At 36.9% G+C, this 18,117-nt stretch overlaps 1 protein-coding gene across 6 annotated transcripts in view; it reads left to right on the top strand.

The window, feature by feature from the left end:
- The window catches only part of GPBP1 (GC-rich promoter binding protein 1), a 69,237-nt gene extending 64,736 nt beyond the window's left edge, over positions 1-4,501 (top strand). For all 6 annotated transcript variants that reach the window (XM_019743319.2, XM_019743308.2, XM_074328926.1 and 3 more), the window contains one exon: positions 4,009-4,501. In XM_019743319.2, coding sequence (XP_019598878.1) covers positions 4,009-4,167 — 159 coding nt within the window. In that variant the 3' untranslated portion in view covers positions 4,168-4,501. The remainder of the gene's footprint in view (positions 1-4,008) is intronic.
- Positions 4,502-18,117: the final 13,616 nt, after the last annotated feature.

The following is an 18,117-nucleotide window of genomic DNA, read 5'->3' as shown; positions in this document are numbered from 1 at the left end:
TATCTTTAGGAGTTTGATAGGAATTGCATTGAATCTATAGATTGCTTTGGGTAGTATTCACATCTTAACAATATTAAGTCTTCTAATGTGTGAGTATGGGATGTCTTTCCATTTATTGTTTTCTTTAATTTTTTTTCAGCACTGTTTTGTAGTTTTCAGTGTAGAAATCTTGCCTCCTTAGTTAAGTTTATTCCTAATACTTATTCTTAATTATTTTATTTTTAATGCTATTGCAAATAGGTATTTTTTTAAATTTCTTTTCAGATTATTTATTATAGACACAACCGATTTCTCATGTGTTGATTTTATATCCTGCAACTGGAGTTTTCTATATATACGATCATGTTGTCTGTAAACAGATAATTTTACTTCTTCAGTGTCACCTTTCTTTCCAATTAATTTAAATTTTTTATTCAGGAGTTCTTAGTGAACCATGTTACTTTTCACAACATGATTGTGAGGCTGGTGATGGATAATAGTTTTGAAGGATATTTTTTGTTATGTTAGTACATAGTTCACATACAAAAAATTTACTTTTAGCACCTCAATTTTGAGTGCACAGATTATATCCCAATTAATCAGCCACTGACCTGTTTCAGCATCATCCCTCTTTGCATTCAGTTCTTTCACTCTGAGCTCCTGCCCCTGGCAACACTGATTTGTTTTCTTTTCCCTATAGTTTTGCCTTTCTAGAATGTTTTAATAATTGAACCATACTCTGTATGGTCTTAGATCTGGCTGCTTTCATGGTTTTGAAACTCAACTATGTTTGGTGAGTAGTAATCCATTGTATGGATTTACCAGTTTGTGTATCTGTTTGAAGGATTTATTTTGAATTTGAAGAAAGACATCAAGAGAAATCAGTTAGGTACCATTACCACAGAAAGCATAATAGTATCTGACCAAGATAAAACCTTGTGATGACTAGGACAGGTAGATTAAAAAAATCCCGATTGATAATAAAATAATTGGGTTGGAGCGCAATGGTATGTAACTATGTCCAATGGTATGTCCATACTTAACTGATGATAAAGACATGGATATATTTATATTAATGATGACATATCATTTGACATTTGGATTTCTGAAAAATCATTAGGCCCTGATGTTGTTTATGAAAGGATTTCTGTTAAATCTGGTAACAGGAAAATCTGAGTTCAAAGTCTGTCTTTAGCAAACATTGAGTGTTTGTTCACTGTGACAAGATGATTCCGAGCTTACAGAGACGAGCTCCTTCCTAGGCCTGACAGTTTAATAAGGGTGAATAGATTCAATATATAAAGCAGAATGTGAGAGCAGTTTTCAAAGTGTTTAAGGGAAGACAGGAGAGTGTGTCAGGCAAATTTATCAAATGTTTCTTGAGTGCTTACTATGTGCCAAGGCTATGTTACAGAATGCTGGGAAAACACAAAAATTTTTGCTCAAATAGGACTTACATCCTAAGGATTACTCTAGAGATTGATTCCAGTTGCGGTGATCTGGGAAAGCATTTGACGAGTTGGATTTGAATTGGCCTTTGACATTTAAGATGAGGGAATGACATTCCTGATGCAAGGAATGAACAGAGGGAGAAAGGAAGAGTACACGGTGTGCTGGGTTTCACAGTACTTGGAACATGGGGTGGGAAATTCTTAATGAAAGATCATGACAACAGTAATAGGTAGGGTGAGTCTGAATCTTGGTTTGCCCTGGAGAGGAGTCCCAGTTTATTCATGTTATCCCACTTTAGTTATTAATAGTGAGTGCTTACTTTCATTCTAATAAGTGCCCTAGTTTGTATGATAGGTTACATGACCTCCCTAATTATAAATGATATTTGTGTGAGCTCTTAATGCCTTCCAGGTATTGTGCTAAGAGCATTTTTGTAGCGTTTGTATGAAGTAGGGACTATTATTAGTCCTGCAGTATAGATGATGAAATTGAGACTCATCGAGGTTGCATAATTTTCTTTAGGTCATACAGTGTATCAGTAGTTTGGCTGGAAGTTGAGCCCAAGTCTGACTGACTTCAAAGCCTGTGCTTTTAACCATGATACAATGTTTAAAAATATACCGTGTTTCCCTGAAAATAAGACCTAGCCTGACAGTCAGCTCTAATGTGTCTTTTGGAGCAAAAATTAATATTAAAACCCAGTCTTATTTTACTATAATATAAGACCGGGTCTTACATAAGACTGGGTATATAACAATAATAATATAATATATAATGTTATTTAATATAATATATAACATAACATAATATAATATAGTGTATAATAATATAAGACCCGGTCTTATATTCATTTTTGCTCCAAAAGCTGCATTAGAGCTGATTGTCTGGCTAGGTCTTATTTTCGGGGAAACACAGTATATTTGGGTCACATTATGAAGATCTTTGTATACCATTGTCAGGAGTAGAGATTGTGTTCTATGATAGGAAACCTTTGAGGGTTTTTAGGGATGTGAAGTGGTCATTATTTGTACATGAGAAAGTACAGGTGTAAAGTGTACCTTGAAAGGGTGATTTAGAAGACCAGGATCAGGATGATTAGTTGAGGATATAATGTAATAATTAGGGGAGGGATAAATGAGGGCTTAACGTAGAGAAATGACAGTAAAAAATGATCTTGATGAGACTAAGATCTGAAACAGAATCAGCAGGATTTTGAAATTCCAGCCTACGAACTGATAATCGTATTATTATAAACAGGAATACAGAAAGAAGAGCTAGTTGTAGAAGGCTTAAAACATAAATTAGATGCTCTTAGGGATGATGCAGGAATTTAGAGAAATCAGAGATAAAGATTTAGATTTGATTTTTATCAAAATTCTCCACAGTTGATTTCAAGCTTTGGAAAGATTAGGTGGCATTGGGCTTATACATCATGTGAAGCGAGAATAGAACTTTGGTGGGTGGGAAAGATATACCTTTGAAAGGACAAAGGTATATTTTTAAGCATCCCAGTGGCTGAGAACACCAGAGGTGGATACATGGCTTTTGTTTTCCTCAGTAAAAGATGGTAGGGTCATTTGTTCAAAGCGACAGAGGGTAGCTTAAATTTTAGATTTTAGTTAAAATAGAAAATCCGATAAGGAAAATAGAGAATTAAATAGGGGAAAAGGAAAAATGAGAGCCAAGACCCTAGACCTGTTATTTCTAATTTTCAAGGTCCGTAACAATCAAAATTAGCTATGATGTAGGTTTCAATCTTTTCCCAATCTTCATGATTTAAAAAACCCTCTAGAATCTGAAACCTATAGATAGTTCCAAATATTAACTTACATAGCTGGATTTGGTCTTATGGAACATTCATGAAAATTACCAGTGTCAAGCATTTTTCATGAAAGAAATTAAGGCTGGAGTTAATAGAATGTATATTATTATTATTTAACTGAATTTTGTGTCTTTAAATTGTTTCTAATTTGGGCCACCCAGCCCCCTCTTCCTCCCCTCAAAGGTGATCTTTGGATCCAATTTATTACCATACTAATCTTTTAGCTTTGATTTCTTATTTTCAGAAATAGAAACTAGTATGTTTTTTCCAGTACCTTAATTTCTGTGGTTAATAGCAAAGGGCTCTGTTTGATTTTGTTACTTCGTATACCTTTCTTGAATGCTGCTTACTGGAATAGTTTGTATTCTACTTACTTTGCAAAGTGTGAATAATGCAGATTGTGGAGTGTGTTAATAGTCCAGGTAGGTCAGAATAATAAAAATAACAGCTGTAGCTGAATGGTTGCTGATTATATTCTGGGCAGTATCTAAAAGGATTTATTACAATTTTCATACTGGGTTGGTCGATGGTAAATGCGGTTCTCCCAAAGGCAGTGATTTATTTCTAGGAAATATTTTCTTGGATCAGTTACCTGTATCTAACTGGTTTTTTAGAACTGATGTCATAATTTGTGGAATTTTCAGAGTGGGATATAATTTTATTAACTTTATTTAGGGTTACATTTAATTACTATAGTATTCTTAATAGTAACTCAGAGGATAGTTTATTTATTTAATTTATTTTTGACATTTTAGTTACAGAAGAATGGTCTGAGGAAAAATGGTATTTTGAAAAATGGCCTGATCTGTGACTTCAAGTTTGGACCCTGGAAAAACAGCACTTTCAAACCCACTATTGAGAATGATGACACAGAAACAAGTAGCAGTGACACATCAGATGACGACGATGTGTGAAGGATTTCCTAACAGCTTTAGAAATTTTAGTGTGATACATCTCTCATACAGTTTGGGGTGAATTGTAAAAATGAAGAACTATAATTTATGTAGTAAAATACCCCATTAGAAGGTGATTTTTTTGGGGGACTTCAATATGAAGAAAACCAAGAATGTTGTGTTGGGCTGTGTTGAACATTATTTCTTTGTAAATGAATGTTGTAGAAATGAGGACTTTGGTTGATCCAACATTGACTTTCTTCATCACTGCAGCATTTCTCTGACTAGCAATGTGACGATGTAACAAATGAGATTTTCTCATTTAATAATAAAAAATTGTGTAATGTTTTGCAAAGCTTCTGTCTTAAAATGTCCAGGTCTTAAGAACAAAAGGCAGCTTACACTGTTTTGCTTGCAGAGTCATATCTTTTTCGTACAATGGAAATCCTCAAGTCCACTTTGTGCGCCCCTCCACCCCCCCCTCCAAAAAAAAAGGACAATGTAGCATGTTGGCTAAAACTGGAGCAAAGTGCACTAAAATATTAATTTCCTGAACTCAACTGTTGTACTAGTCACCTTTTAAAACATAAGTTGCTCTTTAGCCATTTGTAGTTCAGTAAATATTACAGCAAAGACTTGCCACACTTTCTTCCAAATTTTAAGAGGTGATTTTCAAGAGCTTTATTTGGGTTTGTTGTCAGACCAGGATTTTCAGAGTTGATGGAAAAGAGTTGTGGGAAAACATATTTTGATAAATTATTACACGTGCAGAAAAACTGATCACACTGACTGGATCTGTCCACAACATGGAAAATAAACTGGATTTTCAGAATATTGTCGTTCTCTGTAGTGTTCAAGGTATTGGTCTCTAAACACAGTGTGCTTTATTCACGTATTAAAACAAAGTTATACTTTATTAAAGATGGTGATTACTTTCTGAGTTTAGAAAAAGAAAGCTTTGGAATATAACCTTTTAATTATCACCTGCTTAACATGTTTATTGAATGAATGAATGAATGTTAAACAACCACTTTATTTTTCATTTGCACATTAATTTTAGAATCATTTTTGTTTTACTGCTGACGGGAAGAATAATTTGGCTCTGAATATTTGTGTTTTGATTTTTCTGGTTTACCACATTTGCTTTTAGCTTTCCCCATCCTACTCCCATTTTTAAATATATTTTAATTGTAAAGAACATAATCTTAGTGCAAAAATGTTTTCTAAATTTTATGTCAGATTGAGTTAATCCTCAGTTTTTCTTCAAGCCGTGTTCTCAGAAGACTGCAGTCGTTTTGTTGTTTCCCCCTCAGTATCCTGCCCAGACTCCAGTTTTCACCAGAAGCCAGATTTATTTGTTCCCACTGAGAGTGGTAATGATGGGGAAATTAAAAACAACACAATTTCACCTCCACAAAATTTATGAAGATGAGTTAGAGTGGTAACAAAGTATTAAATATATCTTAGAGTTGTCGTTTTTTAAATTAGCCTTTATTATATAATATGCCATCAAGTCACCTCAAATTAAATGTAATGTTAGCAACAGGAGTGGGCTTTGACAAAGCTCCATCAGTATCAGATAGTATTTGGGACTCTGAGATTGCAGTATTTGGTTAATAGATTTATGAAACCTATGCAAATTATTTGCTAACACAAGCTAGAAGGGACCTAAGAAATGTGGTTTACATTTAAAATTTACCTTACTGTGTTGTATAAAAACCTTTTTTCTCATTTTTAAAAATTAGTTTCAGGTATACAAAATAATCTACTAGTTAATACAAAATAATCTACTAGTTAAGACATTTATACACCCCTCACAAAGTGATAACCCAGTCTACTACCGCTCTGATCCCGTATGTAGCTGTTAAAATTCCACTGACTCTTAAATAGCTTTGTTTTTGTAATATTTTTATTTCTGGCATCTACTGCCTTATATTCAGATGCTCTTTTTTGCTTTAATTCCTATTTATTGGCAGTTAAGTAATGTATATTTTGCATTCATGCATTGTGGTATGGAATGTGTTTAGTAGTTTACCTTAAAGGCACAGTGGTTTGGTTATTCTATGTATTAAATAATAGCGTTAACAAGTCTGGTTACTAAGGAGGTGGAGCAATACAAATGTAGAATCATTAAAACTTAGCTTAATTTTAACTTGTCTAAATAATGGGCAGCTGGTAATGAATTTCGACCATGTTGTTTGAAAGGGAGCCACAAGTACGGAAACTAGTTAAGTTGTACATTTAGTGTGGAAATGCCAGTCTCAGAAATAGCCATGGAGGTCTGGGGAAAAAAAAGTAATTTGGCTGCTTTAAATTCAGTTTCTTTGCAGCAAGTTCTTTTTCACTTTATTGATATGTAAATCGACAAACTACACATTTGAAACATAATTTGATAAAAGTTTGGCCTGTGAAACCCACCACTGCAATCAAGGTAGTGAACATGTCTGTCACTCCCAAAAGTTTTTTGGTGTTCTCTCCTTTGTCATCCTTCCCTCTTACTACTACCACCTCTCCCCCCAGCATTTTTTTTTTGGTAAGAAATGTGTGAGCAGAATTCTTAATGGCAATAGGTATATAAAATAGCATTTCAAAAATTATATCTTATCTGTTTAAAGATAAGGATTAGAATAATTTTTATTTCCATAAATACATTTCCATTAAAGTTGAAATAAATATTAAGAAGTGTTAACCGAAAAATAATCAGATTGATTTGATAACATCAGGTTTATATTAAAATCCAGTATGTTGAAGGGTCTAGCACCTAAACAAATACTTTGTTCCTTTTGCTAATACTTGTATGTACTTTTAGAATATGGTTATGTAAACATTTTTACACTTAGGAATATGTCATGAATGAGTTGTTTTTTTGACCCCCCCCCCAAAGCAATTAAACTTAACCTGACATCAGATTGTACTTGATGTTCCATAATCTTCTCACAAACTTTATAAAAGATGTTTTATTAAAATGTGGTTTTATTAGAATTTAGATCCTTGGATTAGATAAGATACACACTTGTGAAAAAATTTTTTTAAAGCGAGACTTTATTTTGGCAAACACGGTAAATTTAGGGATGTATTGTGACTTTTTCTTTTGAACAGGTATGTTTCTGGAAGTTATATTGTGACTTTTCTTTTGAACAGGTATGTTTCTGGAAGTTATAATGGTTATTTGATGACTGGGGAGGGGTGGGCAGGGCATTTCTAGCAACAGCAAAATTCCTAAAAGCCTTCAAGTGTTAACAGAAGTTTCGGTTATTCTGTTTTGTTACTTAATGTTATTTCCTTGCCTTAGGCAGGGCTGAATGCTAGGACTTAAAAAATGATGGGGCTCTAAAAACAGCTGTGATTGTTTTCATATATAATTATGGGCACTATGGGACACATAGACTTGAAAAGTTTAAGGGTTTGGGAATGTGTAATTCAGTAATTACCTCTTTCAACAGTTTTGTAGTTGTGAATTTTTCTTGTTTACTTATGGGACATACACATTTAACCACTCGCTGACATTTATCTTGTAAATGTGTTTACCCTTATGTAATGCTTGTGTAGGAACCTAATCTGGCACAATGAAGTTTATAATGTGTTGGACCATTAGGCCTGCTGGAAGGATACAGCTGTGACATGTTCAATGCAGCAGTGTCCTAATTCTTGGTATATGTTAGAGAGTCCATGTAGTAGTGGTTTCCAAACTTGTCTGCACGTTGGTGTCACTGGAAAGCTTCAAAAAAATGATGACTAATGTATGGACATGCAGTATGGTGGAAATAGTCACACCTGAATTTGAAGCCTGGCTTTACCCAGTGAACTGTGACCAGATACTTAACCTCTTCAGACATTAATATCTATTCTGTAGTGTTACTGTCAGGATGAAGAGAATGAAAAGCACCTGTTGTACATTTTGGGCACGTAGTAGGCGTTTCATAAATTTCAGCTGTTAATTTCACTACTGTTAACAGGAATTCCAGTAGCATGTAGTACACATTTCTTAAATTATGTGTTAGATGCCATTCTAAATGGTTGTATATGGTGCGAAACATCTGGTTAAATTGTCATATTGAACTGAAACTGAGCTGTTTCATCTCCATTTATTTGGCATTATGCTCAGTTATGAACTCGCTTACTTGATCTTAAAGTGAGGTTTACCAATTTTCTTAAATGTAATCATTGAACTTATGGTAAATCGTATTGTGGACTAATTACTAAGATGGGTTAAGTGCTTTCAAACCTTTAAAATAGAATTGCCTCCAACAGCCACATCATTTCATGCTATTTGTGAGAATAACAACTCTGGAGTATGACTTGCTACTTTCACTCTTGCAACGCTTTTTTCTTTTTCTGAGATGCTAAAGATGAATGAGGTAATGGACTGGAGAATTGTAATGAGAGGGAGATAACTTTTCTTTCAGCTACTTACCCTTAAATGGGCACTCTATTACAGAACAAACTCACTAGGTCTAGGTGACATTGATGACAAGAAAATTAGATGATAGGCCTCAGCTTTTGTGTGAGGTTCGTATTTCTGTAATAGCATTTTTACTTAGAGTGTGTCCTTTCAATACGGAATATACTTCAATAGGGAATGTCATAAACAATGCCACTTTAATGTATTTTTTTCTTTTTCATGATGGCAAACTAGCAATTGATTAACCAAATTAAATTTCCCTTCAGTTAGTTTGAGTACTGTTATAAGTATTAGGTGCAGTTACTTTATAAGAAGTTGACTTGGTGAGGTGGAAAATTATGAATTTGGGGGAGAGGGAAGTGTTTCTGCCTCAGATCTGGACTTACGTCCTGACAATGTTCAACATTTTTTATTTCGGTGAAATGAGTTTTGGAGTGAGTTATTTGGCAGAGTAGATAAAACCCAGATCCTGGGAAATCACCTCTTTGTCCAAACAGGCATAATACCACTTATTAAGATGTCTGCAATTTTCATTTAGACTATTTTCTAAATTGGATGTTGGTGTACTTTCTATGAAAGATAGATACTATTTTAGGCCATACAATCTCTTGTAACTACTCGACTCTGCCATTACAACACAGCTAAAGACAATACCTATGCGAATGGATGTGTCCTAGTTCCAGGAAAACTGGCCAGCTGGGAGTGTAGTTTGCTGTTTGCTGTTCTAAATCTCCAGGCTTTTGGAGTCTCGAAAATTGCGTTGTTGCTGTATTTGATCTTTACACCACTACCGGGGTAGTTTTTCTGTCTTGCTAAATGCATAACGTTCAATATAATGTTTGCCCCTTTTTGTAAACATGATTGTAATGTATCCACATAGGATAAAACATACTGCCTCTTGAATCACGTTGAAAGAAATGCAAATTTATCAAGTCAATACAAATAGAGGCCTACGGAGAAAATGGGAAAACCTTAGTAAAACAGAGACAGTTTTAAAGACAGTTCCCTTTTCTCCCCTGAAAGTGGAGTAATTTTCTTTCCCAACTTTGGTTACTCAGTCAGCATTCTCTACTTCGTGTGTTATAAAGATAAAAACTTTGTCTTTTTTCATTCTCATTTGGATTGTGCCAACAATAAGATGGACTATTATTTATTTTAAAGGAAGAGACTTTTCCTTTGGTGGAAATTAGAGCTTTCCTGTGAAGTAACGGGGAAGTTTTGGTGAAGAGCATGTCATCCTCTGTTCTGAACATGAATTGAGAACCAGAAGCATCTCTACCAGCAGTAGGAAATAACATGGCAAAAGAGCTTTGAAACAAGGGTCCAAGCTTTGGTATTGGAAGTTGCTGTTAAAAGTATCAGGCAGGTTCTCATCAGAATTTCGGTGCCTGCATTTGCAGTCTGGTGGAAGCTAGTGAGACAAGGCCCAGATAATGGTTCAGGCTCAGATAGCAGAAAGCAGTAGGTGATGGAATTAAATCTCAGTAATGCATGCTTCAGGCTAACAACTAGGCAGAGAGAGTAGGGCAGTACTGAAATTCTTCCTGGAGTGGGAATGATGGAAAGATCTCATGTCTACGATGAGGGAAAGAAGTAAAATCAGTGTGTTGAATCTGAACCCAGGAAAGGGACATAGGGCACACTTTCCTTAGCTAGTGAAGCTGCAATGTGATGATGCAGTTAAGCCACTCAGAGGTACCACATGAGCTCTAAATCCATAGAAAAGAAGTAGGAACAAGGTGCTGCGGCAAGGACAGAACCCTACTGTACCTAGCTAGAGGCTGGGCTAAAACGAATCTAACTGGCTCTGAAGTTCAAATAGCCTGCTCTATCATCCAACCTAGATAGGGGGTCAGAACCAGGATGAAGAGTAAGTGTGGAGATGTGAACTGTGTGCTAGTTCACATTGAAATACCATGAGTGACTTTAATAGTAAATACTGTATCTGCAACTTCCCAAGTTAAATAGTAAAATGGGGGCCTATAGGTCAGGCCTGTGCTGAAAGTACAAAGAATAAAAATAACCCCTGTGCTGAAACTGATCACAGCCTTGTAGGATAAACATACAGCCAATGAGTTTTCAAGTATGTGCAGTGTATAGGGTTAGCATAGGGCAGGGTAAGGGTTCAGGGAAGGCTTTCCAGAGGATGTCACAGCTCAGTTTTGCTGAATGAAGAACAATTTACCAAGGCACACACAAGGCAGAAGGGGATTTTAGACACAGGAATTGGCCTGTGCAAAGGCATGCTATAGCCGCCTACTGGGTTCAGGAAAAAACGGGGTTCATTATAAGTATTGGAGACGGAGATGAGGCTGTGAGGCAGCAGGAGCCAGATCATGAAGACCTTGTTTACCATGTTGACCAAACTTGGATTTTATCCTGCAAGCAGTGGGGAGCCATCAAAGATACTAAAATTGGAGCATCCGACTCAATGTTCTTTCTGTTCAGATTTCAAAAGCCTTCATCAAGGTTCGTATATACAATTGCTTAAAACTACAGGGGCAGGTAGGAAGGAGAACTTGTGAATGCATCATTCAGGTGTGACTTTCGGTGAGGGTCATCTAGGTAGAGGGGTGGATATATGTTAGCAGTGAAAGAGGCAAGCTGTTCTGGCATGCGGGGGTGAGGGGAGCGGGGACAGGTTGAGCAAGGATCTGGCCTGCAGTAGAGGAGTTTCTCAAAGCAGTCCATCAATAATAACCTCATTGCAGAAGGACCTGACAAAAATGAGGTTCTAATACTTTCAAGCTTTTTCTCTCCCTTCCCTGTTGAAAGTCATACACAAAAATAATTGAGTAATTTTTGGGCAATTAGTATATTATAGTAGTGATAATGAATGAGGAGACCCAAAGATGTAAAGATGTGGCCCTGCCTCAAGAAATGATCTATTTTCCTATATATCTGCATACCTGTATATCTGTAGTTATATCTATATATGCGAGTAAGTTCAGGGATTCTTTGCATAAATAGCTAGGTACATTCTCAGTACCTGAAAATTTGTCTTCAAAGTAAAACTTTGAATAGGTGCTTTTGGCGTTTCTAAAAATATATTGAATTTACATTTAAAGCATGTTCAATCTCTTCATGTTTTTATGCACTTTCCCTTGGTTTGTTTCACAACTGAGGGGAAGAATTCTACAACTTGGTAAAGAGTTGTTCTCCAAGGCCAAGAAGTACTACTATCAAAAATGTTTAAAATATGTATCTTTACTTTGGAGGACATGATCAAAAGCAGAACGCCACAAATGCGCTAAGCAGGGGCAGCATCACCAAAAGCATTCTCACTTTGAGCACCTCTTATGTACGTGGTACAATGCTGGGTCCTAAGTGCAGAGCCTACCAGTGTCACTACTCTGAAGGGAACAATAGTCATTTAGATGCTTAGTTCAGTGTGTGTGTTAAAAAGTAAAAAACCACATTATTGTATAAGCTGTGACTTTAATGAAAATATTCTAGAGTAACACTGGTTGTTTGCCTTGAGGTTATTGATTAGGGAGACGAGTTCTGCTGGAATTGCAGTGGTAACTGCTACATTTTCAAGCTGTTCTTTTTGACTTGGAGATAATTATGAAGAGAGATTAGATTCTCCTAGCATCTCTCTTAGTACAGGCTGGGTGGCTCTTCATGGGTGTTTGTCTTGCTGAAGCTGATTAACACTGGCATTCTTGGGTCTCAGAAGGCTCATTGATCAATTGCTTCAACACCAGGATTCCAGGCCAGGTTTCTGGCCATGGTATTCTGAGCCAAAGATCGATGTATGTTCAAGAGTCGCCAAAAGGTAAGACAAGTAGAGAGCAGGTAGGACAACTGATTTCAGGTATTTGAAGGATTATTAGGAAAAGAGGGATTAGGTAGTTTTTTTGTGACATTGGTTATATTACCTAACTTGTATGTGTCTCAATTTCCTTTGGTATGAAATGGGAGCTATCTCATAAAATTTTTAGGAAGACTAAAAAAGACCAAAACTCAAAGCAAAACAAACGTGTAAAGCCCTTACAAGACATTGGCGGGTAGTCAGTACTTAACAATATTAGGTTTTGTTTTTGTTTTTTTCTGTGTAGCTCAATGGAGAGAAATCTGCAAGGTATCTTTCTAAATAATTGTGTTGCATGGATAAACATTGTTTTTACGTTTACCAGAGTTTTAAACCTACTCTTCCCTGATCGTTGCTGGAGTGTAGTTGAAAGGATTAGTACTGTCTGTTCTTACAAGCTAACCTCAATGATGTTAGTAATTGGCCCACGTCACCTCGCTAACATGTGAGTGCACTGAGACCTGAATGAGGTCTCCTAATTTCCTAATGCCGTGTGCTTTCCACGATATCAAGCTACCTTAATGAGGCAATTAGGGGCAATCCAAGGATATTGGGGGATGCAGATTTCAGTTCCCTGAATGAAAAATTGACTAGAGTTCTTACCAAATGGTTTGCTTGATGGTGGTAGTCGAATAGGAGCTGCGTGACCAGTTTTCATAGATCCTGTGAAGGACTTCTTGCATTTGGGAAAATCTTGACCCAGATGACTGTAATGGCCCTTTTGGCTTAGATTTTATGGTCTTAAGAAGATGCAATTGATTAACTCATACTTTTAAAATTGTCATTTTTCAATGTGACTCATCACAAAGTCGTTATTAACGTAAGCTGCTTTTCCCTAAGATATTCTGTGTAACTTACTTGGCTCTTGCTGTCTAATAGTAAAATATGAGTAATATGAATTGGAATATTTAGCCTTATGTGTATGTCCCATGGCATCCCACAGAATATTAAAAAAACATGTACCCAAGAGCTGATATTTGGTAAAATTAATAAGTTTTACTGTTTCATACTGAACATTCTTGAGTGAAGCTGGTATTTTTTTCCCTTTACTATTAGTACCTGGGAGTGAAAAAAATACAATAATTACTCATCCTGTTTGATACTATCACCTCAATTCATGGTCAAGTACCAGCAGTTTTACCCAGTCATTTTGTACCATCAGTGCAAATGTGCAACACAATTGTTGCAGTATCACCGATGTGATTCAAAAAAGTTATTCAGTGCTTTGACTATTTCAGCACCACTTGTGTTTGTTGGCAAGCATTCACATAAAAGAAGATACTGTTTCATTGGTGCTGAAACCAGATGAATATAAGCAAAACAGCACGTCCAGCCACATTTTTTGATTTATCCATTTGTAAGACAGGTACAATTTTGAAGATGAGTTATTAACTCAGTCTTCATGCTTGCAACTAAGTGTTTAATTCAGAGAATAACCTTATCATTGGTAAATGTCACTCCTGTTATTTATTTACTGAATTTTCAGGCATTCAGTAGTGTCAGTGTATCAGGGCTTTAAATTAGCCTCTCACCAGTCAAGGCAATACAGAAACATCTACTAGAGATGATTCAGTGACTTCATTTCTAGTTTGGAAAAGTTGAAATAACTTTTGGCTTTGAAAGAGCCCATCACATCTGTATTTAAAATATTTGTATTAGTTTCATAGGACGGCTGTAATGGCGGTGGCTTTAAAGAACAGAAATTTGTTGTCTCAGTTCTGGAGGCAGGAAGTCTGAGATCAGGGTGTAGGCAGAGCCATGCCCTTTCTGAAGTCTCTCGGGGAAGTTCCATCCTTGCCTCTTGATAGCTTCGGTTGGTTTCCAACAACACTTGCCGTTCCTTGGTTTGTGACAGCATAGCTCTAATCTCTGTCCATCTCCATGGCTGTTTTCCCGCTGTGTGTTCTGTTTTCCGAGAAAGACCCATTATTGGATTAGGGTCTAATCTAGTATGACCCCATTTAAGCTGAATTATATCTGCAAAGATCCTATTTCCATAAAGTGACATTCTCAGGTTCAGGATGGACAGGAATTTTGGGGGCACACTGTTGAACCCAATACAGTGTTCAATTTCTTTTTCGTTAAACTCCTGATACTCTTTCTTTAAACTCTGGTTTCAAAATGATGCTGCAACTTAAGTAGCACTACAAAACTATTTGAAAATGTTCTGATGCATAATACTTTTGTTCATTTATGGTTTTGCCCAGTTTCTTTGTGGTAGAGTCCTCTCTTCCATGAGTTAGAAAACCCTTGGGTGTCAGTTTCATCTCTTTCAACATCTTTAGATATAGGTGGTGCAGCTATGGATTGAGAAAAGCAGTCTTTTAATCTTCTTGTTTTTAAGTCACCTGTCTATTCTTAAACATAAGAAAAATACATAGTTACTTAATGTTAGTATAAAATATCAAATTATAAAATATTTTAGATAAAAATAAAATCTAGAAAAGTTTTCAAGAATTTAAAAATGCTATGACAGAAGATATAAAAGGATTTTTTAGTAGGGTTATTTCCACAGAAGTACAAGAAAAATTTATCGGCTTCAAACATCATGATTTACTGGGTAATGAGACTGCAGAGGTCACAGCAAGTATAACCGAAGATAGCAAGCAAAAACCCAGGAGGAGCAACGAGAACAAACTGAGTTAATCTCTGAAAATGCACAAATCTATACCCTAAACCAACTGCCTTAGAAAGTTATGCATTGTACAAACACACATTCGTAGTAGCAGAGCAGTAACATCAATGTCATAAAGCCTCTGGAAAACTCCCTTTTACATGCGTGAGAAAATGGAAGCGACAGAAACAAAAACATGTTAGGATGACAGTGAAAATAGTTTTGATCTCAGCCAACCCCTGGAGGGTCTCAGAGACTCTCAGGAGTCTGGGCCCTACTCAGAGAAGCACTGTCAAGGACAGATTAAATATGTTTATACTAATACCAGTAATTCATTCAAAACATGGCATTTTCCTCAGTAACGCTGAGGCCCCTTCCACCAGACACTGACCTCACTCAGCAAAGCCAGTGTAATGTTTTGTTTCTTTTTGTATTCTCATTTCAGCTCCTTGTGCATAAAACATATTAACAATGCTCAATAGATAACCATTGGAAAACTGAGGAACTTTTTATTTCAGCAGAAAACATTTTTAAGTCTTTGGTGCCCTCAGGTGGCGTAACACTGCAAAGCAACTTAGCAAAAATAGTGCATGATGAATAGTTTTTAATCATGAGCCCAATTTGGGTTTAGGTAGCTACTTCTGTATATTAATAAGACCTTGCTTCCACTCCAAATTATCTTGCAAATGTCAAACAAATTATCTGGATATTTTCCATCCCCATGTCTCATTTCGTGTTAATACGGGGTGAAATGTTAATATTCATTACTGAATCGTTTTTCATGAGTTACCAGAGCTGACCAATTTACCATACTCCTCCGTCTCTTACCCTCCTGTTGCCAAGAAAAGTTGAGTGGTTCACATCGTTGCAGTTCATTTTCTGATGAGAGAGGTGAGTTGTATAGTCGGTAGATTTCTTAAGCTCCCTCTGGCCTTTGATTCAAGTGTTCACTGCTTCATCTCCTGTGGATCTGCATTTCTTGTGAGAGCAGACATATGTTTCATATTAGGAACGTCAGGCATCTTTTTGTTTTTTCCTTTATTTAAATTTAGTTAAATTTTTTTTCTTGTTATGCCTCTTCCAAGATAGATGAGTTTTTTTCACTTTGTGAATTTGTAGGCTCACATCCTTCTAACCACAAGAGTGACCATATGTGTTCACAGGGAACTCTTAAATGAATGGAAATGTGGGTGTTCTTCCCAGTGATTGTTAAGGAATTGGACAAATTTGATGACAGGCCCTCAGTGTATTGAGTTTTTTTTTTTTTTACTACCCAAAGTGTTTAAAAAGACTTTCAGATCACTCAGTGATCTGCTGGTCAGTGTAGTGGAAGGAACCAGGAGTGAGATACTAGCTTTAGGGTTGCCCAGTTAAGGTTCAATGCCGTGTGAAGAATCTGGAGAGGTGTGTGTGTGTGTGTGTGTGTGTGTGTGTGGTGGTTCACCGAAGTGATCAGAAAGGTTGAAAGAACTAAAATTCTTTATCTAGGGGAAAGTCTAGGGTAGAGGCATCCACAACGTGCATTTAAAATATGGCTACTCTTGCATTATCTAACATTTTGTTTCACTCATTTGTTCAACCAATATTTATGGCAAATCTAATACATATCAGCCATTTTGCCGGACTCTGGGAACACAGATTTAGAAAAGGGAGTCCCATCCTTTATGAAGCTAGCTCTTACGTTTCCACCTAATGTGGAGACAACGAAGTGAAAATCAAGGCAACAGGGCGAGTGCTGTGACATGTATAAAGGCATGTCAGAAAATTCTCTGCAATGAGGCAAAATTCTGATCCTTATTTTGAGGAGTAATTGTGTTGGATGATGGAGGAAAGGGGTGTTTCCGCAGAGGGGCTACTGTGTGAGTGGTATTGGAGGAGTGTGTGTGGTGGGATAGTTAGAGGCTAGAGTGGCAGGCAGAGATCTTGACAATCAAACTAAACATCTGGGATGTTTTCCTGGAGAAAATGAGAAGCTACTGAAGGATTTTAAGCAGGGGAATCATATGAGCAGATCACACACACACACACACACACACACTCATTTTAAAAAAGATTACTTTGGCCACAGGGTAAAGAAAAGACTGGAAGTGGGTAAACTGAGCAATAGGGAAACAGTTGAGAATGTTGCCGTAATACTGGCAAGGAATGAAAACCAAGTGAACTAAGGCAATTGGAATGGAATGGAATTGAGGTGCTAAGGAGGGAGAGTCAGGAGGATTTGGCTGGTAGGGGAGTGAAGAGGTCTCGGATGCCTGCCCTGTGCTTGGCTTAGCTGGTTGTGTCGTCATCCATTGAGATAAGAAATTTAGAAGGAAGACTATATTTTTTTTGGAGGGGGGGAAATAGTTCACACTTGGATATTGAATTTGACACGTTCAAATGGCAATGTCAATAGAAGGCATACAGATTCGGAGCTCAGAAGGGGCACCGGACAGAGACCAGCCAGCAAAATCTGGAATTGGGGTTGACTCTGGAAGAAATGAATAGCACTGAGTTTCCTGTTTTCGTAGCTTCTAGCCAGAGTCAGGCTCTAGTTAGGAACAGCTAAAACACCAATAGAAAAACCTACAGTTTTTCTGGCTGAAGAACCACAGGACAGAAAGTTAGGGGAGAATTCTAGAAGGAAAAGATCCACAGAAAGGAACCTCCAAATTCTAGTTATAAGCTCTGTTGAAATCTATTGAATAGACTTAGATTTGAGCCATAGTGGGTCACCTGGGTCAAGGTTCTTCACCCCACAGAGCCTCACATTCTTCATTTTTAAAATGCAGAAACTAATATTTTGCAGGGTGGTTATGAGGATTAAAAAGCCCCAAGTGCAGGTGAAGAGTTTCACACAGTGTTTGCCAAATAGTACATTCTCAATAAATGACTGCTGTGTTAACACGTTGCATACAGATCACAAGAATCTTCACGAGGGATTTAAACCCCGCCGTACACAACGTGTTAATCAAGATTCTGCTCGTGGCAAGGGACAGAAATTGAACTCAAGCTGGCGCAAGCAGAAAAGGAACTTGACTGATGAGTAGCTAGGAAGAAGGGGGTGGGCCAGGGGCTCCATGTCACTCGGGCTTGTGAGTGTTCTCTCTCTCCTTCTCTCTATCTCCCTCTCCCTCTCTCCTTGCTGCCTCACATACCCAC

This window comes from Rhinolophus sinicus, linkage group LG03 (assembly GCF_036562045.2).
Source record: "Rhinolophus sinicus isolate RSC01 linkage group LG03, ASM3656204v1, whole genome shotgun sequence".
NCBI classification, from domain to species: Eukaryota; Metazoa; Chordata; class Mammalia; order Chiroptera; family Rhinolophidae; genus Rhinolophus; species Rhinolophus sinicus.
Note: the sequence above shows the minus strand (reverse complement) of the source record. Positions and strands in the feature narration are given on the sequence as shown.